Below are 26933 nucleotides of genomic sequence, written 5' to 3' on the forward strand. Positions count from 1 at the left end.
AACCATGCCTGTCTCAGTGGTCATAAAGAGTTTTACATTAGAGCTTCCATTATCCCTGACTTTTGCCTGTGATGATTCATAGGGAGAAATAAATTTTCAGGGGAGCTTGTAAATGACAGAGGTTTCCAAAGGATACAGCAGTGGCTATTAAAAAATTTAGATTGTTTAATAAAATGTAACCAGAATGAGTATTTACAGGAGATTAGTTGCACTTAACAGGCACAATCATTGCTTTATCTGCTTACTGTAATTTAACAAGTTTGGCAGATGGTAAATGTCTGCATTAGCTTTTAGTAAGCTTATTTTGTACATAAATTTCTTTAGATGATTTGTGCCATCCTTATGGTCTTTTCAGATGTTATTTTGTAGGGCAGATAATCCTGTATTTTTCCTCAGTTGATTACATGCTGTCTAAACAAATTATAAACATTTTCAGAAGGTTAAAATTTAATTTTGTTACAGAGGGCAGTTTTAGCGAATAAAACATTAGAGTTATAATTATATACTAAAAGTAGTTATATTATTCTACATATTTTATATATAACAGTTTTTTATTATTTTCAAATACGGCAATTTAAAAGTTTTGTTTTTCCTATAATTTCCCGCTTTTAAACACATGGGCTTAAAGAAATTATTTACTGTACATCCTTTTGATGCCACAATATCTCTGTGGTGTTGCCTAGAACCACCACAAGGTGTCATTATATGCATATAGGTGCTACACTCAATGCTGATGAAAATGAAGATTTTAGATATAGGTAGGTTTGATTAAATACACTATCTTAGGACTTGCTTAAGAATTTGATCCAGATTTCAGAGATTTTTATTATAAAGTCAACTAATAAATAGATCGATTAAAGTAGTTTTACATTCTCAAACTGCTATGATTATGATACCAAAATCTGCACTTGGAATTTGCTAGCATTTAAACTTTCAAGCTTGTAGACAGTATATTGCCTATATATAAATCCATTTTGTGCGATCAGTATTGCTTCAAATCCCACAAATGGAATAGCATTATAACTAAAATTGATTGATTCTGTGAAACTAGTCCGACACTGGGTTGAAACTCAATTGGAGCATTGCTAAGAAAACAGGTCCTATTTCCCATTACTCTGAGGGTTAACTTTGAACACCTATTGCACACCTGATAAGAATCTGTAATGCGTCTGCCATGTTAAAAAGCCACCAAACTGATTCCACTGACTCTTCCACTGGATTCTATAAATGTGACTGTCTTGTGGACAGGTTCTCTTGAGCTGGTTGCTATGAGCTAGTTGCTAGGATACATATTGTTACTTCAGTTCTACACATTCCTCCAAGTTCCTAACTTAAGGGAATAATTTAGTCCTCTGGGACACTACAAGGATTCTGCTCACTGCAGTAAACCAATCAATACCTTGACTGGCAGGTAAGGGCATGGTATTGCAAGATGAATCTTGACATTGCTTCATAAAACGTAAGTTTTCAGGATAGAGGAGCATTTTTGCCTCAAATTTGTATATGGTTTGCATTCTCCTGTTTATTATATGAACCAAATTCTATTCAGACTTGTGATGACTACTATTTGATTCCTTTTAAGGATAATATTGTAGAGACTAAACTTTTATTTAAAATGTGTACTTTTGCTACTGAATTTTGAGCACTGAACTATACATTCAAAGTAATTTGTTGAAAGGTTTAACTTAGTGCATTTGGAAATGTTGGTGCTTACACATGTTTAAACAGAACGTCTGTTTAGAAGTGGCTATGTCACTTAAAACCTGATTTAGGTCTTGTCCCCTAGCTACTGTACCTATGTACATTAAAGAATGCCTACACATTTCAGTTGATGAGCTCCCAGAGTTGATGAGTTCCCAGAAGAGTAAGTACCTATGTCTATTATCAGTATATCAGATATTTTGGCACTAGAAAGTTCTGTGGTTGAAGTTTTAGATGTTGCTAACAATGTTTGTGCACAATGGAGAAAATGATGAAAAGGATGATTCTTTTGGAGGAATCAAGCTCCAACAGTACAAGTTTGAATACAAGCTCATAAAAAGAAGATGCTTGTCATTAGAACAAAAAATTGATGTAATTAAACAACATGAACATGGTCATAGAAATACTAAAACAGGACAATCAGTTGGAATGCCTGAATCTATAGGCACAGTATTATAAAAATATAAGGAAAATAAAAGTAAAATTGCACCAGCTTTTTATAATTTGCAAATACCACATTTTAAGGAGATTGATAGACAATAAATACATTTTTGTCAGTGTAAGCTTATCTTTAGGAATGAAATTTAGAAGTTGTTTTTATTCTGCTTTCTAAAACTACTCTGAGACTTGGTTTATTATAAATTTAAATTAGAAATACACACACACTATATATATATGCATATACACATACACACACGTTTAAAAAATTTTATTGCCTATTTCCATTGAATTGAAACCAATTTCCCATAGAAATATTACTTTGAATAGTACAAATTTGAATAAAATTTCATGGGATTTATTATATAAGCACTAATTGAGACCAAGCTGTATGTAGTATTTGAAGCAATATTACCTAATATTTTCAGTACTTCAAATAATTTCAACACATCTGCCTCAAAGAGGTATTTTATAAATTGACAAAAATGATTGTATTAAGTGAGCATCAATTAACTACTGCCTAACTAGTTACCACATAGTTAAGCCTTCAGATGAACAACTATATATATAGCTTGGGAATTGGCTAGCAAGACTACTTGCTTCAGTCATTGTGGCCTTTGTGCAAAGCATTTGGAAGACTACATGTTTTCTATTCAGTCAGAACTTGATAATGAGTAATTAGATTTGTAAGGAGACCCAATTCAAAGTAACTTTGGGTGGTGTACAATATTGAAAGCAAAGCAAATAAAATAGTGATCAAAAGATGAAACACTACAAAAGCCTTGGTATATGCTCACAACAACAATAATTCCCTTGAAGACTATGTCATTCAAATGAGCCAACAGCCTGAGAGAAAACTCAGATTTTGAGTACTTTTTAAAATAAGATCTGGGTGCTTGATACTTATGGAGAGCCTTAAAAGGAGAATGGAACTAAATTCTACTGGGTTATCAGGGATACCTTTGATACTGTGGACTCCAAGTAAATGGACAAGATTTTCAATAGGATATGACAAGCTTCTCGATTTATGTCATGTAGGAGTTGGAACCTTGCCTCTTCTTGTTAATGAGAGGACTGAAAGATGGATTAGAAACCCCGCTTTAAGGGAGTAGATAGTACTCTCTGCACTGAAGGAAGCATTATGTCTCTTCCTGAATGGGACATCTCTAAATCCAGAAAATCTGGACAATCTCTATCCCATCTTCAACCTCCCCTTTTGGGAGAAGACTTTGGAGTAAGTTGTGTGGGTTCATTTGCAGAATATCATGGCAGAAGTGGATTCTCTGCATACTAGGTTCAAACCTGGATAGAAACTCCATTAGTAGCGCTTAAGAATGTCTTGCAACATTCTTGAGGAATGTAGCCCTTTTGATCCTGTTAGATTCACAGGAATCTCATAGGAGCCATTGATAATATCAACCATAGTATCTTCCTGGGTGAGGGTTGGGGATTCAAAATGCATCTTTTACACTGATTCTGCTCCTTCCTAAAGCTGATGGTTTTACTCAGTATTGAGGAGAAAGAAAGACCAAAGTTTTGCCTATTCCATGAAGTGCTGGAGACATAGCTTTTTTCACCATTCTATTTAACATTTATTTGAAATCATGAGGAAATGTTACCTGCTGACCTGAAGTAAAATACCATTGCTATGCTGATGATATTCAGCCATACTTCTCTATCTTGGCATGAAGACAAAACTCAGGGATTTTTTTTTCTAGAATGGATGGGGCTGTGTTCCCCTTCATGGAGTAGATATATCATCTGGCAATTCACTTGGACCGTGAACTTCTGCTGGAACAGCAATTGAAAACTATGGCCAATAAATTCAGCTAGTGTGCTGGCTACAACTACTCATGTTCTCATTCCCACATGCTTGGACTACTACAACACATACTCTATTTAGTCTTTGGGGGACATTCCAAAATTTCAGCTATTCAATGCGGCTGACAACACATTTCCTCTGGTCATTGTACTGGCTACCTTTAGGTTTCTGGATACAGTTCCAGATGCTAGTTGTTACCTATAAATCCTTTTATGACTTGGATCTTGGCTACCGGGAAATAATTTGTTCTACTTTGGATCTACCCTTCCTTTGTGACTGAAACAGCAAGGAATGCTGTGGGTTCCTGTTCCTCCTGAAGCTAAAGAGGTGGAGACCAGAAAAATATGCCTTTTCTGTTACTGCCTCAGGGCTGTGGAATAATGTTGAAATAAATAAAAAGAAGGGTTAGACATTTAAGAAGAAACTTTAAATGAATATCTTCTGCAAAGCTTCAGTTTCTTACCTACTGATAATTGCTATTCAAATTTATTCACTGGGTTTATTTATCAATTGTATTCTATAATTTCTGTTATGTGTTTATGGCTTTAAATGTAGTAATTATTGCAAGCCATCCATCCATACAATTGGGGAGACATAGAAATGATGTTGAATAGTAAAATAAATAAAGTCAGTATTATACTATAGATAGTGTCAAACTTGAGTGCTAAGGCCATTTTGTTTTATTATCTCAATTACAGTCCACTTTAGTTTTATTAAGTTTTTCTTTAAATCTTAAGATTCTATGATGTCACAGAGCTGTGTATGAGCTCACTCTGTTTCCAGGAGATCTAAACAATCTAAATAAATATCTCTCCAAGACAAACTGATTTTTCCTTCTGGCACTCAGCAGGTTTCTAGTTCTCCACAATGATCAGTGGCCAATCTTCTATGATAACTGTTTCCCCGGGAAAATCTTGTATCACAAAATCTTTTTCTGTATGCAGAGAGAAGATGGGACGTCTCCCCTTAGGTTCAGTTTCTCCCTATGTAAAAACAAGCTCGGGTGGAAGTATAGACCCCATGAAATTCTATTGTACCAGCTATGGGGAAGCTTATGGTAAGACTTTAACCAATATAGAAAATAATTTATTCTCAATTAATCTAAAAACTAGAATTTGAACCTTGCGTTTTCACTTTGGATTGCAAGAATGTCCAATATATAATTTATCTGTCCAGATGAAAAGTTAGAAGTTAGTAACTGTGGCACATGAGCAGAGGAAAGAACAAATTTGAGATTCATTAGGATTTGTTCTAAAAATGTCAACAATATGTTTGGGAATTATATCCAGAAATACACAGAATTAACAGCTAAGTCCTAAATATGTTTGATCAGGAGTGACTCCTATGGGATCCAGCTTGTTATATTTGCTTTCCATGCATCATTATTCTTGCTTTACTGCCCAACCTGTGCCCCTTTCTTAGGTATATTGCCTCTTATATATCTTTCTGTTATAGGCTGCTTTCTTTTTTCTACATCCATACACTGCAATTCTTGAAATTTGGAAGAAATGGAAAAAATACCAACACTAAGTAATATAATCAAAACTACAGTATATCTATATGAATGTAATACAACTTATGTAAATTTGCCACATATTATATGCAGCAATTATTCTGTGTTATATCGTATACATTTATATTTCATATAATAATGTGTAAAAGTTTGTATTTAAAAATGCTTATCACTATTATCTATTTTCTTGTCTCTTTCATGGTGTTTTTGCTTTCATTAAATGATAATGTTGTGATTCCCTTTCCTTTTCCTTTCCTTTTCTTCTTCTCCTTTTCCTTTCCTCTTCCCCTTTCCTTTCCTCCCCTCTCCCCTCTCCGCCCTTCCTCCTTTTCTCTTCAGAAAGCAAAGTAGTAACGTGCAATATCTTTATTTCAAAAACTTCTGGACCCCAAACATAATCCCTCCCCCATGCAATCTGTAGTCGTGCCTCCCAAATGATAGTGGTAAGCTGGAGTCCTAGTTGGAGAGGGAAAATTAGACTGCCATTTTGTGAGGAAGCAATCAAGCCCCCCCCCGTGATAGCCATTTGAAAAGATATCAAAACATGTTCTCAGCATTTAGAAGTCTTGTTGAATTGCTGTTTTGTATTATAGTTTAGTACAGTACCTTGATGGAAAGATGATTTGGGCTGGGAGTGTAATAAGAAAAAATATTGACAATCTTTTTTCCCCCAGGTCAGGAAGGCTTTCATCCTCGGAATGGCTTCCATTTTGGAGCAGGATATAAAAGCAACTACCGGCCTGTTGTCCAATACAACCCAAACCTAGATAAAATAGATAACCCGGCTGTGGGGTCAGTATTTCCTTTTTCAGGCAATTAAGTACAATGTTTCAGGCTGAGATAGAAAAGTAACTGGAATGTTTTAGCCACCCTCTCTATTTCATTACATCCTTAATCTATGTCTATATCTATCATCTTTCATCTATCATCTATCATCCATCCACCCACCCATCCATCCATCTATCCATTCATCCATCCATCTATCTAATTTATCTAATCTCATCATTAAGACTTTTGTTATCATGACTTTTAACTGGGTGAATTGGGGCATTATAAGGCAACAATTTTTGAATCGAGATACCTCAAATGGGCTAACTTACAGGATGTGTCCAAAATCCATGAAAATGAAGTTTGGGGAAGATATGGCTATTTTGGTGGTATTGACTGCTCCTGCGTTCATGTGATCTTCATTTTCAATGTTTTGTGACAGTTTCTCAACAAGTCTCTTAATCCTTCGCTTGCTCCCCACACCCAGCAGCAGCCACTTACCTGCCTGCAGGGAAGGGAAGGGTAATTTCCAATGCCTCATGCCAGCTTCCCACAAGGAAATTCAATGGGGAAGCTGGCAGGAAGTTGGAAGTTGCTTCTAAATCCCACTGCTTTTTTTTTTCTTCCCTCATTTTCTTCCTCTGTGTAGGCAAGGAAATATCTCTGAAACAATGACACAGGTTGTCTTGCACTGCCATAGTTCTTACTCTTCAGCAGCATGGTTTTTTTTCCTGAAGTGTCTCTAATGTTGCCAGAAAGTGTAACTACAAATGTGCGACCAGAGAACAGCCACAAACTCAGTGTGCTCATCCTCCATTACTTTCTCTTTGCAGACGGGGTGGTTATGATATTGTAGGGCTATGCAAATCTTCTAGGGGATGCTTGACTTGGATAAACCGACACTTTCTGGAAACTGCTTCATGAAGCAACAGAATCACTGCACTATTAGGAGCCAAGTTAAGTGATCGCCTGGCTTTGTTTTGCACTCCTGTGCAGCCCACTCTGGCAACATTCACCAAGCTTTGACAAGAGCTATTGGGAAAGATATTGCTCATCCTCCAGAGCTAGCAAGTAAGGCAGATGACATTCTGCTTGCCTCTTCTGGCAATTCTTGCCAAAGGTTTTGGTGAATACAACAGAGGACACACTTCTTGCTTCCTCTGTTAGCCCTTCAAGATAGATTAGAGTACAGGTGAAACTTGAAAAATTAGAATGTCATGCAAAAGTTCATTTATTTCAGTAATGCAACTTAAAAGGTGAAACTAATATATGAGATAGACTCATTACATGCAAAGCAAGATAGTTCAAGCCGTGATTTGTCATAATTGTGATGATTATGGCTTACAGCTCATGAAAACCCAAATCCACAATCTCAGACAATTAGAATATTACATGCAATCAATAAAACAAGGATTGTACATAGAACAATATCAGACCTCTGAAAAGTATAAGCATGCATATGTACTCAGTACCTGGTTTGGGCCCCTTTTGTAGCAATTGCTGCCTCAATGCGGCATGGCATGGAAGCTATCAGCCTGTGGCACTGCTGAGGCGTTATGGAAGACCAGGATGCTTCAATAGCAGCCTTCATCTCTTCTGCATTGTTTGGTCTCATGTCTCTCATCTTTCTCTTGGCAATGCCCCATAGATTCTCTATGGGGTTCAGGTCAGGTGAGTTTGCTGGCAAATCAAGCACAGTAATCCCACAGTCATTGAACCAGGTTTTGGTGCTTTTGGCAGTGTGGGCAGATGCCAGGTCCTGCTGGAAAATGAAGTCAGCATCCCCATAAAGCTCGTCTGCAGAAGAAAGCATGAAGTGCTCCAAAATCTCCTGGTAGACAGCTGCGTTGACCCTGGACTTAATGAAGCACAGTGGACCAACACCAGCAGATGACATGGCTCCCCAAATCAATATAGACTGTGGAAACTTCACACTGGACTTCAAGCATCTTGCAGTGTGTGCCTCTCCATTCTTCCTCCAGACTCTGAGTCCTTGATTTCCAAATGAGATGCAAAAGTTGCTCTCATCAGAAAAGAGGACTTTGGACCACTGAGCAACAGACCAGTTCTGTTTTTCTTTAGCCCAGGTAAGACACTTCTGATGTTGTTTGTTGTTCAGGAGCGGCTTGACAAGAGGAATATGACATTTGAAGCCCATGTCCAGGATCCGTCTGTGTGTGGTGGCTCTTGATGCACTGAATCCAGCCTCAGTCCATTCCTTGTGAAAGTCCCCAACACTTTTGAATGGCCTTTTCCTGACAATCCTCTCCAGGCTGCGGTCATCCCTGCTGCTTGTGCACCTTTTTCTTCCACACGTTTCCCTTCCACATAACTTTCTATTAATGTGCTTTGATACATCACTTTGGGAACATCCAACTTCTTTTGCAATTACCTTTTGAGGTTTTCCCTCCTTATGGAGGGTGTCAATGATGGTTTTCTGCACAACTGTCAGGTCAGCAGTCTTTCCAATGATTGTGATTCCTACTGAACCAGACTGAGAGACCATTTAAAGGCTCAGGAACCCTTTGCAGGTGTTATGGCTTAATTAGCTGATTAGAGTGGGACACTTTGAGCCTAGAATATCGAACCTTTTCACAATATTCTAATTTTCTGAGATTGTGGATTTGGGGTTTTCATGAGCTGTAAGCCATGATCATCTCAATTTTGACACATCACGGCTTGAACTATCTTGCTTTGCATGTAAAGAGTCTATCTCATATATTAGGTTCACCTTTTAAGTTGCATTACTGACATAAATGAATTTTGCATGATATTCTAATTTTTTTGAGTTTCACCTGTACAAAACCAATGCCATGGAAATTGATACTACTTATATTGTAAAGCTGCCTATAATAAAATGCCCAGCATACTGCAAGTCTGAATGTACTTCGCTCTCCCTTCCCTTTATCTTTGTGTGAACTAGGGAAATTTCTGAGACATTTACTCACATTACTTTCTTGGCCATGTTCAGCCTCTTTCAGTTGGCTATTGCCTTGGTAGCGGCTCTTCCTCCTGTCCTCCAAGGTCATTCCCCTCCACCATTGTTTCCCAGAAGCTTTGGCAAGCTGTGACAAAAAACAGCAATGCCTTCTCTAGTTTTCCCTTGTTAGAGTCCAAAGAGCTTCTGCCTCTGCAGTGACTGCACAGCCTCTCTTGATTTGGCAAGCAATAGATGAGTGACAGGGAGAAATGAAGCAATGTGAAGTGCGCCACCAAAGCAAATGGCACTGTGTAGCCTCCTACTTTCGACAAAAAGAACCACATTGCTTCTGTAGCACATACAAATATAACTGTTGATTAACATTTTGTACCACACAATCCACACCACTACAAATTATACTATGGTAGTGCATTACCAGATTCAGTTTTTCTGGTCAGTATGGTTTTGGATTCTCAACTGGATTTTTTCCCCAGAAGATAAGAGATGTGACACACTCACCTTGTTCAGCATTAACAGCTTCAACATTTGAAATCAGTGTCCAAAGAGGACAGCTCTGGTGCTGCTTAGGTAGACTTCGCCACCTGCTTCTGAAACAGATGGCTTCTCTAGCCTGCCTCTAAGGGTGCTTAGACTGATCTGCTTTTGCAATCCCTCTTCAGAAATTCTCCAAAATAATTTTCTGCTCACTTCTGGAGAATCATAATAGTTAACACCCATTATTTCTATAAAATGTGCCATTTGTTAAAAGGGCACACGCAGCTATGTTTACCCTGCTTTAGGAGGTGTGTATTAAATTACCAAGACTGGTAAGAGATGGGTGCTCTCAAAAACAGAGGCAATCTTGAGTACAGATACCTGATGAGGTATTTGATAACTCTCATTCAGAGAAGCATGCTGCATATGACTTTTACTGAGCTGGCAAAAGAGATCACTCCAGGTTCTCAAAAAGTGAATGTAATGATGTGTGGTGAACATGGGAAAAACTTTTAAACTGTTCATGTATAGAAAGTGGACTAATATGGACTATTTGCATCTGGACATCAATTTTTAAGTTATAAAATCAACAATCTGTTTCAAGAGGACATCATTAAAGTGGATATGAAACCAGAGTGCTTTAGATGATGAAAGCCTGGATTCTCCCATTTGATAGATTGTCTCTGAGTCAATGGGATTCAGAATCCAGAACTGTACAACCAACAGTATTTCTATAGTAAAATACTATAAGGCCAAGGTACACTGATTTGTGCTAGAATGCTCAGGCAACACCATGATAAAGTCAGCCACTGCATTTGTCACTAGTCTACAAACTGTGTGAGTACAATCATCAGTCTCATTCATTAAATGTTGGCACTAAATATGTGGTTAATGTTGCCGTATTGATAAATTCAGAGACTACCAAAGCTGAGCTGCATTGTTTTGGAGAATATTTTTTGATAACAAGGTGGGGGGGGGGGAGGGAATCCCTAAAACATTTGTTGCAGAAGACTTTTGTGAAATTTTTTAGTATATTGTTCAAATCCATATTCTTCAAATCTTCACCTGCAGCTTTCTTGACTGAGTGATGAGGAGAATGTGTTGTAGAGAGTTTCTATGGGAGACCAGTAGAAACAGTTGAACAGTTGCTAATTGACAACCAAGAGTTCTCAGGGAAGAATTAGAATTAGAATTCCCTTAAAACTAATCTTGAACAACGGGGAAACTAATATACATTTTTTCACATATCCTGTGCCACTGATCAGTCATCTTTTGGAGATCCTTGATTATGAAGTGCCCTCAAATTGCTGTTGAACTTAATGAACACATTGATAGATTTTCCTCCATGACAATTCCTTCAGGTCTTCCAATGGCACATTAATCATCACTGTAACTAAGTCCATCCGCTCTGCTGTTAATTGTGCTCTTTTTCTTTCCTTCTACCCTTTTCAGCATTAGAGCCTTCTCCAGAAAGCTAGGTCTTTGTATAATGTATCTGAAATAATTTTAAGTCTGGTCTTTTGCTTTAAATGGGAACTCCGGTTTGTTTGCTTGTTTTGTTTGACAGTCCATGATATCTTTCGGAGTCTTCTCCAAATCTGGGACATGAGCAAAATTCATAAAATGCTTTTGGGCTGGAAAGCAGACTTCTTCTTGAGCTGTTTATTATCTTCCCTAAACCAGGAAACTCCTCCAAGATAACTATGAATCGACAACAAATAAACATTTCCAGCCCCTTCAACTCCCAGATGGGAAGTATCCTCTTCCCTGGAGTGTACATCAGCCAGGCAGTGGGTATGGTCGAGAAAAGCCTCTAACTTTTCCCACAACCAAAACAGTAAGTCGTAACTTTACATTCTGGCTTTCTCTTATGGATGTATGTTTTCCTGAGAATGGTAGTAACAATGTCCACTGATATTGACTTAGAGTCAGTATCAGGAATTGGATATGCCTAGTTTAATGAAAAGAAGGATTAGGGATGACATTGATAGCAATGTTCCAATATTTGAGAGGCTGCCACAAATAAGAGGGGGTCAATCTATTTTCCAAAGCACCTGAAGGCAGGACAAGAAGCAAGAGGTGGAAACTAATCAAGGAGAGAAGCAACCTAGAACTAAGGAGAAATTTCCTGACACTTAGAACAATTAATTGGTGGAACAACTTGCCTTCATAAGTTGTGGGTACTCCAACAGTGGAGGTTTTAAAGAAGAGATTGGACAACCACTAGTCTGAAATAGTATAGGGTTTCCTGCTTAAGCAGAGGGTTGGACTAGAAGATCTCCAAGGTACCTTCCAACTCTGTTGTTCTGTTAGGGTTCCCTACACTGTAAATGTGGATCAACGCTGAAAGATAATGTGTGTATATTGAGAGGAGAAATATTGAATCTTTGGATAATTGAACTTCTCTCTGCTTTGTCACAAGATCTAGTGCACTCTATTGCCATGCAAGGTGGAAGCAAAATTGCTAAATTTATAAGATCCGGTGAGAATGTGTCAGGATTCAGAATGAACAAAGATGACTAAGAGAGTTAAAATCTGATGTCACAAACGGACCAGCACAAATAACTATGTATAGCACAATCCTATATATATTACTCAGTTTACTTTTAATGTACTGTGTGTCCAATAGATAAATGGAACAACATTTCAAAAATATCTCAGACTTGTGTAGGTTTGAATGTATGTGTGCGTCTCTGTATACATGGGGAGAAACAGTGTCCTTATGTGTATCATCAAATAACATCTGGAAAAACTCATTTATCAAAACTACAACTCTACAGCCTTCTGATTGGTTCTTCTAAACAGTTCAACAATCATGAATGGGATTCTGGGGAAATCCAATATACCTGCAGAGCACCTGATTGCTGAAAGTGGCCACGGGAGAGTTTCATAAGATTAAATCTTCTGCAAACTTGCTTACTCTTTTTTTTAAAGCCACGATGATATTGTTTCAGACTGTTCTGATGTTTTCAGATCTGGACATAAATTGGGATGCTATGAAAACAGAGTTGTTTACACGGAAGGAGATTTATTTGTTTACTTACTTATCCAGCCAAGAGCCGAGTGTGCAGAATGCACTGCCAAACAAAGCTTGGCTAGCTGGTTAATAAGAGACTGCTCTGTCCTGCCCCTTCCCCAAGTTCATGCTACATTCCTCCTTCTTTTTAAAATAAATAATATTAAGGCATTAAGGAATCATCATTGAGATTTAGAACTGCTGTATGTACATGTGTGTCAGTATAGAGAACATTTCAAGTGAAATTGCTGTAAATAGAAGAGAGCTATTTGAGTAAGTCTGTACCTTAATGTGACCCCTGAAAACACCCAGACATAATTTTAATAAGAACCCAGCTACCTTTGTGAATCTGCAACTGCTTATATTATATAGGAAAAGGCAATGGAATTGATGCTTAGTTTTGCCAAGTGCAAAGTCTTCATAATTATGGTCTTATGTTGCTACATTGTTGCACCAAAAGCAAAATGCAGTTTACCTTCTATGTTGTGGGCTTTTAGAAAAACACCATAACCTTGTTTTTCAAAATGTTTACTACAACAGAGATTAAAATGTTTATTCAAAAGTTATATGCTGCAATTCATACTATTTTGTTTAAAGTATATAGGAAAAAGAAAAAGAATGAGATGGAGGGGTATAACATATGTTATTTCACAGCTTTCTTGTCTTCTGGTAGCAAGACCTGGCCATACATAAAATGCAGGTCACAATTTCAGCTAAGGAAATACAGGAAATGTTTCTTGGCATTTCTGCCTTTCTAATTGCTTTCAAGACTCATCCTATCAATGGAGGAAAGCATATGCCTCAGGCAACTGATTTTGGATACCATAAAAGGCAGCAAAAAGTTATCTAAATGTATTGGAGTTTCTTATCAGAAAGTGTGCCTGAGGTGCCAAAGCCTGAGGTGCCAAAGGAACTTGAGCAGCTTTTGAATAAGCCTCTTCTTCTTTCTTTCTTTCTTTCTTTCTTTCTTTCTTTCTTTCTTTCTTTCTTTCTTTCTTTCTTTCTTTCTTTCTTTCTTTCTTTCTTTCTTTCTTAATTTGTGATAGCAGCTCATACCACATTGTCTTAATATGGACTTTGGATGCCACTGTGAAAAATGTCTTGGAATGGTCTACTTTGATCTTCTCTCTTTCTTTCCTAGAGCAGGTTCAGTGGCGTTTCCATTCCCTTCATCCCATTATGTTCTAGCTCATTGCTCTTCTCAGAGGCCAACTGGATTTGATATTACAGGTCAAAAGGGTCCATTTTGACACAGCCAACCAGGGAGCTGAAGCTGTGATAGGGCTGGAGCCCAGACATGTCCCTGTGCTCCACAGTGGATTTGGAAAAGGCTCCGTTGAAGTGGAAAACGCAAGACACGTGAGTCTGTGGGCTCCAATAATTGGAATGAGATGCCATTAGAAGGCAGCAAGGGATCGGGGATTTGATATGTGGTGCAGGCAGTGATATTGAGGGAGAAGCACTTATAGGGTTTTCTGCCTCAAATGTCAGAACAATTTGGATAAACCTGGGTACTCAACAGGGTAGGCATTTGCTGCTCTGCTCAAACTGGAAAACATTCTGAGTAAGCTTTGGTTTTCTCAGTGATAACCAGTCTATTGGACTTGGAAGCTTAACAGTAGCTATAAAAATCAAACAATTCCAACTACTTGCTTAGGCTTCATTACAGTTGAGAATTAGACTAAGAGACACCACAGAAAATGTGAGCTTTGAGTAGCGATTTATAGAAAATAACAGCTGGCATCACAAAGGAATTAGACATGAAATCCAGACATGAAAGGCAGCTAAGGAGAAAGGACAATGTTTTCTAAAAGAGCAAGAGAGCTAGTGAAGTATAGCAAGAATAACTGGTTTACTCACAGAGAGAAAAGTGGATGGGATATAGCTTAGCGAGACTGAAAATATATTGAGAAGATAAGAGCAGGTTAATCCCAGAAACATGGTCTTCTCCTCTTTTGTGTTTGTAGGGACCTCAGTTCATGTCCACAGAGTATGGCTCAAAGTACCGCTTCAACATTCCAGGTCAACCAGGTATAATTTCTATGCATTTAATACAACATAATAGTCACTAGGTTTATGCTACTATTATGCATCAAGCATAATTTTTTTTAGGAGGGGGGGGGACTTGGATTATCACAACATCTGAAACTACCCATGGTGGTTTTTATATCAGTACACCTCTCCCTTTGAAACTCATATCCCGTTCTCTAAATATTAAATTCCTAAATCAATATTTTAAAATGTAAAATTATAGTTTGAATTAGAACTCATGAAGCTTCAGTAGGATAATTTGATTTAATCAAGTCACTCTTTGAAAAACTATTGCTCCACAAAACACTATATATGTCACATTTAATTCTTAGGTTGGAGTAGCTAAACCATTTCACCTTAGCTCGGTCTTTGGCCCTTCAGGATTGCCTTTCACAGGCTTATTCCACATCAGTTTACTTTGGAACACCCCTCTCCCAGATCCTGCTTTGCTGTCTTAAAATGATAAGGCAGGGAAGTACTGAGAGGGTTAGAATGAGGCACACCAGAAGTATAGAAGAAAAGTGTCTACTTTTAGCAGGGTCATCCAAGGTGTAAAGGTCATCCCAGCTGATCAACTAAAACAAGCAAGGGATTATATCAGGCAGCAGTGATATAAGATGTTGGAAGCAATGGTAACTTTAGTGACAACAGCAATGGTAAGGCACTCCTACATTTTAGCATGCTCACATTTTGTCAAGATAATTCCATGGATAGACATGATGAAAGGGATTGATAAAAGAGTGCTGGATCAAGTCAGATGGCATCCAGGTGTGATGTACTTCAGTTAAAGCCTTTGAGGTGTCTATTGGCTGATGCAGCCATGCAGAAAAAGAAAATCCAAAGCTGTAAAGGCCAAATTATGGTGGCAACATGGAGTGTAAGTAGCATGAACACAAGAAAGCATAACACAATGAAAGAGGAAATGAATCTTAGGCATCAAGCACTTGAAATGTACTGGAAGGAGATGCTTTCAATCAGAAGATAATACAGCAGAAACATTTCTCTTGTAACAAGAGAAGAGAGCAAAGATACCGGAAAGAATCTTAATACAGAATTTCAGATAGCTGTTAGAAAACCCAAACAGTATTATAACAACATTTGGAAGACATCAGAGATGGAAACAGATTTAGTCTTCCAAAAATTATCCAAATTCAGAAGGAATTCACTTGCCATGATATTTTGCATCAACAAAGATCATAACCAAGCAGGCAATGGTTTCCCTATGATACTGTTTGGAAACAAATGTTGGAGTTTGAAGAAACAGTACAGAAAAAGTATTTAGGCTTTTGAACTTTGGGGAAGACTTTTTAGAATCCTCTGAGTGCCACACATCATTCATAGAATAAATCAATCAATGTGGATTCTTACTTGAAGCACAACTGACTAAGTTCAAATTATAATATTTTGGTTCATTATGTTATCTTTGGCCCAAAGATTCAATTTCCTTGAAGAGCCCATAATGTTGATAAAAATGGAAGGAAGAAGAAGACAATCAATATGACAACAGCAGTTGGTACGCTGTTGGAAGACTTGAAGGGTTAGGTATGGACAGATTATCCTGGAGAAGTCTATCTATGAGGTCACTAAGAATCGACACCAATTTTATGTCACATAATTAATCACTAAGAGCCAGATAAGAATCTACCAGCCAATACTATTGTTTTCCATAACCAATACAGTAATTTCACAACTGTTAGAAAGAAAACAATTGAGATTATTAAACAGATATTTGGTCAATTATTTTGTTTCGTTTTGTTTGGAGAGGGTTGTCTTTTATTGTTTTTATTTTGTCCTATGGTGATTTTTAGTATTTAGTTTACATTTTTTTTAAAATGATGGAGTTGCTTAGTTATTAATTTAAATTTGAACATCAGAGAAATTGAACTGGGCAACATTTTTAAACAACATCTCAGGAGCGAACTTGTGGACGATTTCTGGAAAATTATTTTTCCTGGGACAATTTCATGTACGAATGCCGTCATAATGCTCAAGTCCCCGCCCTGTCTAAAAAGAACTTATTATTTACAGGTAGCAGTAATGCAAAATGAACTGGAGCAACATTTTTTCTGGATTTCTGCTATGGAATTTTGCAGTTTTTTTAAGAATGACATCCTTTTTTATGTAGCTTTCCTATAATATATATTATATATATATATATATTATATATATATAATAATAATAATAATAATATATATATATATATAATATATAATATATATTATATATATAATATATATAATATATTATATATTATATAATATATATTATATATATAATATATAATAATTATATAATATATATTTATATAATATATATAATAATTAATATATATAATATATATAATAAATAATATATATAATATTTATATAATATATATAATAATTATATAATATATATAATTATATAATATATATTATATATAATATATATAATAATATATAATATATATAATAATAATATATATATATATATATATATATTATATATAATATATATAATATTATATTATATATAATATAATATTGGACCAGATGGAATATGTGCCTACTTCTTAAGAAAGCTATCCACTGCCATAGCCAAACCTCTAAGCATAATCTTTGAAAAAATCTTTCAGGACCAGCTCCTTGCCTAACCTATGGTCACAAGCCACAGTCATCCCCATCTTCAAAAAAGGGAGACCCAAGCCTAGTTGAAAATTACAGGCCAATCTCCTTATACTGCGCCACCTGTAAAGTCATGTGAATCAATTATTAACCAATCCATCATCCTCCACTTAGAGACAAACAACCTACCAGCCAATACTATTGTTTTCCATAACCAATACAGTAATTTCACAACTGTTAGAAAGAAACAATTGAGATTATTAAACAGATATTTCAATAATTATTTTATTTCTGTTTTGTTTGGAGAGGGTTGTCTTTTATTGTTTTTATTTCTTGTCCTATGGTGATTTTAGCATTTAAGCCATACATTTTTTTAAAATGATGGAGTTGCTTACATAATTTAAATTTGAACATCAGAGAAATTGAACTGGGCAACATTTTTTAAACAACATCTCAAGAACTGTGACGTACTTGGAAAATTATTTCTTTCCTGGGACAATTTCTCACAGGATGAATGTTACATATAAATGCTCAAGTCCTTGCCCTGTCTAAAAAAGAACTTCACATTACAGGTAGCAGTAATGCAAAATGCATGCATCTATTTTGAGGAACATTTCTGCATACTCTGGATTTCTGCTATGGAATTTTGTAGTTTTTTTTAAAAAGCATCCTTTTTTATGTAGCTTGCCTATAATATGTGTCATATAGAGCAACTGATAGGCATATTGAATATATTAAGAGCAACATATCTTTGAGTTAGGGGATTGGGTGCAACTCCAAAGGTTTTGTAAGCACAGTGTATCATCTCCCTCTTTCCTTCCTTGATTTTACTGTTGGGTAAGATGAAAGGGGGTTGAGGAAATAGCAAATTATAACAGCCAAGCTGTTATAATATGTTTGTATAGAAAATGAAGCCATTTTAACCACAATTATTGGCTAGGCATCGCCTCCAGGATCAGAGTAAAAGGAAACCTCTGAATAGCAGTTAAAGAGGAAAAGTATCCAGAAAAGGAGAGTACTATATAAGCATTAGGCTCTTTTAAACTTAATATTCAAAGCTAGGGCTCTCACAAGGTTTTGCATGACTCACTGGTGTTAATTTGTGAGAAATGAACAGATCAGTCCAGCTTCCCAAGATGTTTTTAAAGTCGTCTACTGCATATGCTCCTTTCCCCCCCTCAGTGAACATCTTTATTTTTCTCTCCATACAGATTTCCTGCAAAAGAAAACAATTGGAGCCAAAGAAGAGTCAGGATTTACTGAAGGCTGCCTTGCTAACCCCATTGTGGAGAAACTAGCATCTCAGGTCCTCCCAGTAGTTTTGGTTTCTTCAGCTGTTCTTCCCAAGGGTCAGATGAAGCATCATGTTAAAAATGCTGAAAAGCAGACTGAAAAGCAGGCAAAATGGGGCCCTTCCTCTCCAGTTTTTCTTGAGATTCAACAATTGCTCTCCCTCAACACATGGGCTCCATTTCTGCAGGAAGGGCTAAAAAATGAAGATGGTGGCCACAACCATGTGATCAAAGTCCACCCTTTTAAATCACAAGGCACATAAAAATGGGCCTGGCATGGTTGTAGCCACCATCTTAACTTTTTGACCATCTCCAGCAAGGACTCCTGTTTGCTATAGGAGCGGGACAATTTGTGAAACAAAAGAGAAAGCAGGAATCTCACATTCCAGTTTTATCCATCCCAACAGATGGATAATGGTGAAAACAGAAACAGTACAAAAGGGATATTGAAATAACTTGAACAAAACATATATAACAATATTTTTAAAATGGATAATTTGGGTCCATTTTAAATAGTTCAGCAAATATCTAAAAGAGAATAAATTCAAGTTACAGAAAGAAGTTGTCAAATTAGTCTAACTCTAAAAATATCTGTTTATGGAACTCAGATATCAAATTCAAGAATATTGCTTTCATGAGCATAAGAATAATTAGTTACAAGGCACAGCATCATTTTAGAAACATGTAGCAACTGTTTTATCTCTATTGGGAATGAAAGTAAATGAATAAGAAAAATCTCCATTAAAGGAAAAGTATGGCACAGAATTATTTTACCTTATGGAATTAATGAGTGTTTTGCAAAATCAATTGAGGTTGAGAGCAGTTCTTTGATTTGTAGTACAAAAGGGATTGTGAGCTGCATGAGAGATATGTTTAAATCAAGGATAAGTACCGAATATCTTCATTTAAACCCTTGGGCTAAGACTGTTGAGTAGTGGTATACCATGACATGGTATTCTATTGCCCACAAGCATAAATCTGAGAGGTTGTAAAATTATTCACATGTTCGCTTTGACCTACAAGATAATAAATAAACCAGCACAATGACAAAAGAAGGCCAGCAAGCAGATATTCTTGGTCTTAGAACTGTGACAAATTTGCTGTGTTCTGATTGGCTTCCCTTAGAGCTTTCTCTCTAAAAGCCAAAAAAGTGTGGTGTGGGTGACTTTTTTTTCCTGAAACCTGACGAAGGCAAGAGGGTTAATGCCTTCCCCTGCACATTGCAGTCTAATTTGTCTCCTCTTCAATCAGGGTTTGTATGTATATAGATCCTATCTTAGCTGCCCATTTTACAAACCTGACTTCAGGCTGCAAACAATAAGCAAGCGAGCAAACAAACTTGATTTTGGGCAGCAAACAACAAACAAGTCATAAAATAGACAATATTAAAAAGCACAATTTAAAAAAAAAATATTATTAAAACATTAGGAGAGGGCATATGTGATATTAAGGCCATCTCTCTTTAAAATAAAGTGCATTAGAATTCTGAAAATGTAAATAACATCCAGCTTGCTTGACCCATAATCTCAATGTTTGTTCCTTATTGTTAGAAAAATTCCAGAATCTCTGTAGAATTATGTTTTTCTTTTCCGATAAGTTTTTATAAATGCTCTTGTTTCTATTATACCAATGTGCCTACGGCCCTCCAATGTTGTCTGCTAACTCCTACCCTACTAGACTTTTTATTACAAATAAATTTCAAATATTTTCATTAAGCAAAAAATAATTGCCAGCTCCCAGGATTATTTTGGTTTTCTCCAAATATATATCTTTCCTATATTTCTTCTATAAAAATTGGATGGCTGCAGCCTTGGATTATTTTAGAATATGCCTACCTGCCAGTAATAGGTCCAAGGTTTGCTAAAGTAGCATACAGGAGCCAAAGCTTGAGAAGGGAAAGGTAGCATTCTAATAATTTAATACTTTCTAGCTTGTTATATCATTCAGGAGCTATTTTTGCCAGCAAATTTTTCAAGGGTACAAATTGCAACAAATCAGGACACAAATTCCTAGGGTGAAAGTTCCAGAATATTATTTTGTGTAGAGTTCCCCATACAAATAGCAAACTCATTTTCTTTATCCATATGTGGCTAAAAGAGTATCTTCCTTGTAGAAGAGAAGCTTGGGGGAACCCCTAGGTTTGAAGACATACAAAAACCCTTTATGGAAAAAAAAGAAGAAGAAAGGTGCCAGCTAAGATCAATAAAATTTGAGCATGCTTATTTGGCTTGAAATCCTGGCTGGGGGAAACAACCTAATGGAATGGAGTACTGTGGAAACGGGTATATCAGATCTGTCTGGAAACTTAAATACATGAAATGCCATTGTTATAATTACTACTTATGCCTTTCCCATAATAATAATGCTAGTAATAATAATTACTACTACTTACACCCCACCATAGCTGATCCAGATACCACCAGTATTAGTTCAGATAATTAGATAGTATTAGTAGGGTCTCCTATTAACCTGGCTCCTTGGTTTTTCCCCCCCAACATAGTAAAAGCTACATTAAAATAACTGTTATATCCAATCTGCTTTCTCTCTCTCTAGGTCTAAATATTGCTTTTCATTTGTTTTGCTTTGTAGGACAGCAATCCTGGAATCAGCATTATGAAAGCAGATTATATACCATCTTCTGTTCCACATGTAAGAAGTGCACCTGCTGGCATGGATGGGGCTGGATGAACAAATATTATTTCCATTTTATTCTTCAATATCTACCCCTGTATATGTATACGTATGTACCACACATCTTTATTTATTTTTTTCTTCCTGAAAGGGGGATGAATTTCTACCAGTCCTTTCCAAAGGCTCTGAGCGGGGCTCTGGATTTAGTCGGCAGAAGGATCTTCGCCTTGGTTCTTCAGTAAGTGACAATTCGGTGTTGACAGAACAGGTTTTTTCTCTCATTTCATTTTTCTCTGCTTTGAACTTCTGCTTTTGTACACAGGAGAAATGTGTCCAAAATTCTTCACAGCTATTTCCGAATTATCCTTATGTTTGTAATTCTTCTCTCTGTTACCTTTCTCTCCCTGCTTTCATTTCCCCCTTTTGTCTGTCCTTCTACATTTTTCTCTCGTTTTTCCCTATCAGCATCTACAAATAGATACCTCTCTTTTCTCCACTTCTTCCTCGTGTATGGGCCTCCCAAACTCCCTTATACTTGTTTAGTCATTTATCTGTTCACCTTCCATTACCTTTCCTATCTTGATTCCTATTTTCTTTGTTGCTTGCTTCTGCTATACTTCACCAACTCTTCTAAATCTTGTTTGTTATGGTCCTCATTTCACAGGGAGCTCTACCCATTGCAGAAGCATCTGGGCCGCTGAGCCATTCTCAGTTCCAAGGCCATCAGCGACAGCCTCAAACACAAACCAATCTTCTAGGACGAGAGTATGTGGGCAACAAGGTATGATGGATGCAGTGGTGGGATTCATTTTTTTTTACTACCAGTTCTGTGAGTGTGGCTTGGTGGGTGTGGCAGGGGAAGGTTACTGCAAAAACCCATTCCCTCCCTACCCCACTAACCTGCTTTCCAGCTCCATTCTCCTGTGCAGGGCAACCAAAGAAGACCCAGCTGATCAGCTGGGACTCAGGAGGAAGAGAATAGATGGGGATAGGGGCAATCAGAGGTGGTTTTGCCAGTTCTCCAAACTACACAAAATTTCCGCTACCGGTTCTCCAGAACTGGTCAGAACCTGCTGAATACCACCTCTGGTTGGATGTATAATATGGGAGTTATTTTGGGATCTTACAACTGTTTTCATAATCACATATTTCTTGTTCACTTCTTGAGGAATCAAGCCCTTAGTCCTGCTTTCATGCCTTTCTCCATATAGGAGCCATCGGGATTCAGCACCAACAACCTTAATTATGTGATACCTGTGTATGATCCAAATCTGCCCAACAGGTTTTTGACTAGCTATAATTCCAAGTAAGTTTGATAGTTGCTTACCATCCATATTAGGATAGTAACATTCAGAGAACCAGTTTGGTCTACTGGTTAAGGCACCAGGCTAGAAACCAGGAGACTGTGAGTCCTAGTTCTAACTTAGGCATGAAAGCCAGCTTGGTGACTTTGGGCTAGTAGTTCTCCCTCTGCTCATTCAATGCCTGTCACAATTGGTTAATCCAATAAAAGCAGATCCTGAACTTGCAGGAAAACACTAGGAAAGGGGAAAAGATAGTAACATTCCTAAGCTATGATTTTTCTCTTAAAGCATATTTTTTTCTATTTGCATAGGTGGCTTTGATTCTTTTATCTATATGGACCAAGTTATTTGAAGCAAAGACTTTGGAGGATGGATAGTGGAAGCAGAGGGCAGAAAAAAGTAGTGGACCTGCTATTTGTAGGGAAAAAATAAATATCCATACCCTAGTGTAAACTCTCAAATTGCACATCTGCAGTGCCAGAGGCAAGCAGTGCCAGAGTAAAGACATATCTCTGATTTATATTTTTGAGATCACAAGAAGCAGTTGCCGAATCTGCCAGGCTTAATCATCTTTCTCTTTATCAGATTTTATGAAACCATTCCAAAGGGAGTGGACAGGGAGGGCTGGACCCGAGGGGGCATCCAGCCTCAACAAGCAGGTGGCTTTGCTACGAACAACCACGGCACTGACTTAGGAAGTGATCCTAATGCTACAGAGACCTTGAGGACTGTTCATCCCCATGTTGGCAGGTGATATCATAGTGGCAGGGCTGTTTCTTTTTCTTTTGCTCCATCAAGTCAATTCTGGTGCCCGTTGCCATTTCATCTCCTTCCCTTGGGTGCCTTCTACCCTTATTTATTTATTTGTTTGTTTGTTTGTTTGTTTATTTAGTTAGTGAGTGAGTTATGTATTTATTTATGTATTTATGTATTTATGTATTTATTTTGTTTTCCAATGCTTGTCCTCTGCCATTATAGGACAATCACAACTGTTGATCCATTCTATCGCGATTCTCCCCATGATCGTCACTTTGCTGCCCTTCATCAGACAACCGTCCCCAATTAAGTAAGTAACTTGGTCCATTGCATCTTAAGGCACTCCAAAAGCAGGGCAAAATATGACAGTATTATCAGGTTAAGAAATGTAAGTTTATAGTAGTACACTGTATGAATTTAATTCAACTACTGCTGACAAACTAAAGCTCAGTTTAGTGCCTCCTATGTCTACTCAAGTTTTTTCCAGTTTCAGGAACAAAAAATACAGATACTTGATATTTCTCTCTCACACACAGAGAGCAAAACGACACAGAACAATCAAGCCATTTTCCCTTTTGAAGAAATGTTTTAGGAACTTGCTACAGGTCAATGTTGCAGGGGAGGGAATCTCACAAGTCATCAGTGGAGACTATTTTTACAGTCATGTCATCCTTATTTTTCTTTTACACCTAAAATCTTATCCTAATTTAATATGCTTGCCTATTTCCAGCCTCTGTTCAGAAGTGAAAAGCACAGTGATGTCTTTGGACTTCAAGGAACCACCCTGCATGCTAAGGAAAGAGCATCACTAATTGTACTGTCATAACGAATCTGTTTTATTTTATATGGTATTGTTTTAAATAAATTAAGACACATATTCGAGCTATGTCTCCTGTCCTAGATTAGTACCTTGAAACAGGGATTAAATTTTTTGGGAGGGATACTTATGGTTTTTATGGAATTTCTGCAGCTCTATAGCTGTACAAACCTTGTGACATAATGTGAGTATCTGACTGGCTGAGATCTCTTTATATCTCTCTAACCACAGAATAAAGATACCAAGACGTAAGGGCCTGTCCTCATTACACTGCTTTCATTTCATCCTTGATTCACAGTAGAAGCAGCTTAAATTTATATTTAGCTCTTCCAATTTTGAAGTGATACTTTCCACCTTCTGGGACAAGTTTTGTTGTGACTGTATATTTTCATGCTTTCTCGGTTACATGGTTGATAGTACAGCTGGATTTGTCCAGTTCATTTGGCCAATTCAGGTTCCTGTGAACATAACCTCTTACCTCTGATTGTTGGGCATGGCCCTCCATTGGCACTTTGATTTGGAACCCAGCAGGGATGGGATTCAAATTTCTTAACAACCGGTTCTGTGGGCGTGGCTTAATTTGTGGGTGTGGCTTGGGGGGTCATGTGACTGGGGTGAGAGTGGCTTGTGGATTGGGCGTGGCTATGTGGTCATGTGACTGGGGTGGGCATGGCCATGTGGCTGGCAACCCAAATTTAAGTGGTCCTCACTGAATGACCAGGTGCTCACTTAGTGGCCAATTGCTTAGAAAGTGCTTTTTGCCAGTTTCCAAGGCCTAGGGAAGCCCTGGCAAGGCCCAGGCAGGTGGCCATGTGGCTGGCAACCCAAATGTAAGTGGTCCTCACTTAATGACCAGGTGCTCGCTTAGTGGCTAATTGCTTAGCATGATATAAGGATTAAAAAACCATTTTATCTATTGGACTGGACGGAGTTTGTGCCTACTTCTTAAAAAAGCTATCCACTGCCATAGCTGAACCTCTAAGCATAATCGTTGAAAAATCTTTCAGGACCAGCTCCTTGCCAAATCTATGGTCACTAGCCACAGTCATTCCCATCTTCAAAAAGGGAGACCCCAGCCTAGTTGAAAATTACAGACCAATCTCTTTATGCTGTGTCACCTGTAAAGTCATGGAATCAATTATTAACCAATCCATTATCCTCCACTTAGAGACAAACAACCTACTCTCTAACAAACAGTTTGGTTTCAGAAGGAAACTGTCCTGTAACCTGCAACTCTTGCACTGTAAAAACATATGGACTACACAACTTGATCAGGGCAAAGCAGTTGACACAATTTACATCGACTTCTGTAAAGCCTTTGATTCAGTGGTACACGACAAACTACTCCTAAAACTAAGATCTTATGGTATCTCTGGAAACCTGCATAACTGGATAGAAGCATTCCTGTCAAACAGGCAACAAATGGTCAAAATTGGGAGTGTCCTATCAAATCCTGTCAACAGTGGTGTCCCCCAAGGCAGTGTTCTAGGACCAACTCTCTTCATACTCTATATCAATGACCTCTGTGATTATGTTAAGAGCAACTGCGTTCTTTTAGCTGACGATGTAAAGCTATTCAACACCACTGACAATACTGCTACCCTTCAAAAAGACCTCGACTATGTGTCAGAATGGTCAAACAAATGGCAACTTCAAATCTCAACAAAAAAATGCTCTATCTTACATATTGGCAAAAAATATATATCAAAAAATAAAATACAAGCTAAATAGTCAAGACCTTGTTGATGATCCAAACTCTGTCAAGGACCTTGGAGTACTCATATCAAATGATCTAAGTGCTAGAGCCCACTGTAACTACATAGCCAAAAAGGCATTAAGAGTTGTTAACCTAATCCTGTGTAGCTTTTTCTCTGGTAATATCACTCTACTAACTAGAGCATATAAAACATTTGCTAGACCAATACTTGAATACAGCTCATCAGTCTGGAACCTGCATTACATATCTGATATTAATACAATTGAGAAAGTCCAGAAATATTTTATGAGAAGAATCCTCCACTCCTCTACTCGTAGCAGAATACCTTATGCTACCAGACTTGAAATTTTAGACCTAGACAACCTAGAACTACGCCGCCTTCGGTTCGATCTAAGTATAGTATATAAAATTATATATTACAATGTCCTACCTATCAATGAATACTTCAGCTTCAACCAAAACAATACAAGAGCACTAAATAGATACAAACTCAAGGTAAACCGCACCAAACTTGATTGCAGGAAATACGACTTCAGCAACAGAGTGGTCAATGTCTGGAATACTCTACCTGACTCTGTGGTTTCTTCCCCAAACCCCAAAATCTTCAACATTAGTTTGTCTACTATTGACCTCACCCCCTTCCTAAGAGGAGGCGTGCATAAGCGCACCAAAACGTGCCTAACGTCCCTGTCTTATTGTTTCTTTTTTTTCTTATCCATATCCATTTCATATATTTATAACCATGTTTATACTTATACCTGTTATCCAAAAATTGTTTGACAAATAAATAAAATAAAATTAATGCAAATTGGAAAGGAAAGACTGCAGAGATTGTGCACAAGTGATTTGTACCAACCAATACACTATGTAACTGAAGATGGTTTATGTTTTATGTGTTTGTTTATGTTTTAAAAAAATAAAACACTTTTATTTAAAAAAAATAATTTATGTATGCATGCAACTTCTTGTTACATTGATGTTGCTATATATTGATTTAAGCAGAAACAGATAATGTATAACATCAATGTAACAAGAAGTTGCCTGTCTCCCTTTTGGTAAGTTGCTTTTTTATTTATGTATTATTATTTTTTACCATCTGTTTTTGTTTT

The 26933-nt window shown here is 37.2% G+C and overlaps 1 protein-coding gene across 3 annotated transcripts; it reads left to right on the forward strand.

Moving 5' to 3' along the window:
* The first annotated feature begins 1311 nt into the window (after positions 1 to 1311).
* Positions 1312 to 26636, forward strand: SAXO4 (stabilizer of axonemal microtubules 4). Of its 3 annotated transcripts, XM_087950617.1 has the most exons (14): positions 1312 to 1411; positions 4906 to 5018; positions 6149 to 6266; positions 11341 to 11494; positions 13904 to 14032; positions 14641 to 14704; positions 18519 to 18613; positions 21189 to 21248; positions 21382 to 21468; positions 21895 to 22011; positions 22442 to 22536; positions 23120 to 23284; positions 23513 to 23600; positions 24021 to 26636. In XM_087950617.1, exons 2-13 carry the CDS (start codon positions 4913 to 4915, stop codon positions 23598 to 23600), a joined length of 1278 nt encoding a protein of 425 aa, XP_087806743.1. In that variant the 5' UTR covers positions 1312 to 1411; positions 4906 to 4912; the 3' UTR covers positions 24021 to 26636. The 3 variants fall into 3 exon arrangements, with proteins under 3 accessions (XP_087806743.1, XP_026538347.1, XP_087806742.1); XM_026682562.2 differs by lacking the exon at positions 1312 to 1411 and having other exon boundaries at positions 4698 to 5018; XM_087950616.1 differs by lacking the exon at positions 1312 to 1411 and having other exon boundaries at positions 4698 to 5018; positions 23513 to 23612; positions 24042 to 24139.
* Positions 26637 to 26933: the final 297 nt, after the last annotated feature.

The sequence above is a fragment of the Notechis scutatus genome, chromosome 1 (assembly GCF_049901735.1).
Source record: "Notechis scutatus isolate UNSWTSFEM ecotype Mainland chromosome 1, rNotScu1.2, whole genome shotgun sequence".
Lineage (NCBI taxonomy): Eukaryota > Metazoa > Chordata > Lepidosauria > Squamata > Elapidae > Notechis > Notechis scutatus.

Coding starts and splice junctions, on each gene's coding strand:
- SAXO4 (XM_026682562.2), top strand. CDS start 4,829: ATGATCAGTGGCCAATCTTCTATGATAACTGTTTCCCCGGGAAAATCT. Junction 14,705..18,518: donor CAACATTCCAGGTCAACCAG/GTATAATTTCTA, acceptor CTCTCCATACAG/ATTTCCTGCAAAAGAAAACA. Junction 21,469..21,894: donor ATCTTCGCCTTGGTTCTTCA/GTAAGTGACAAT, acceptor CTCATTTCACAG/GGAGCTCTACCCATTGCAGA.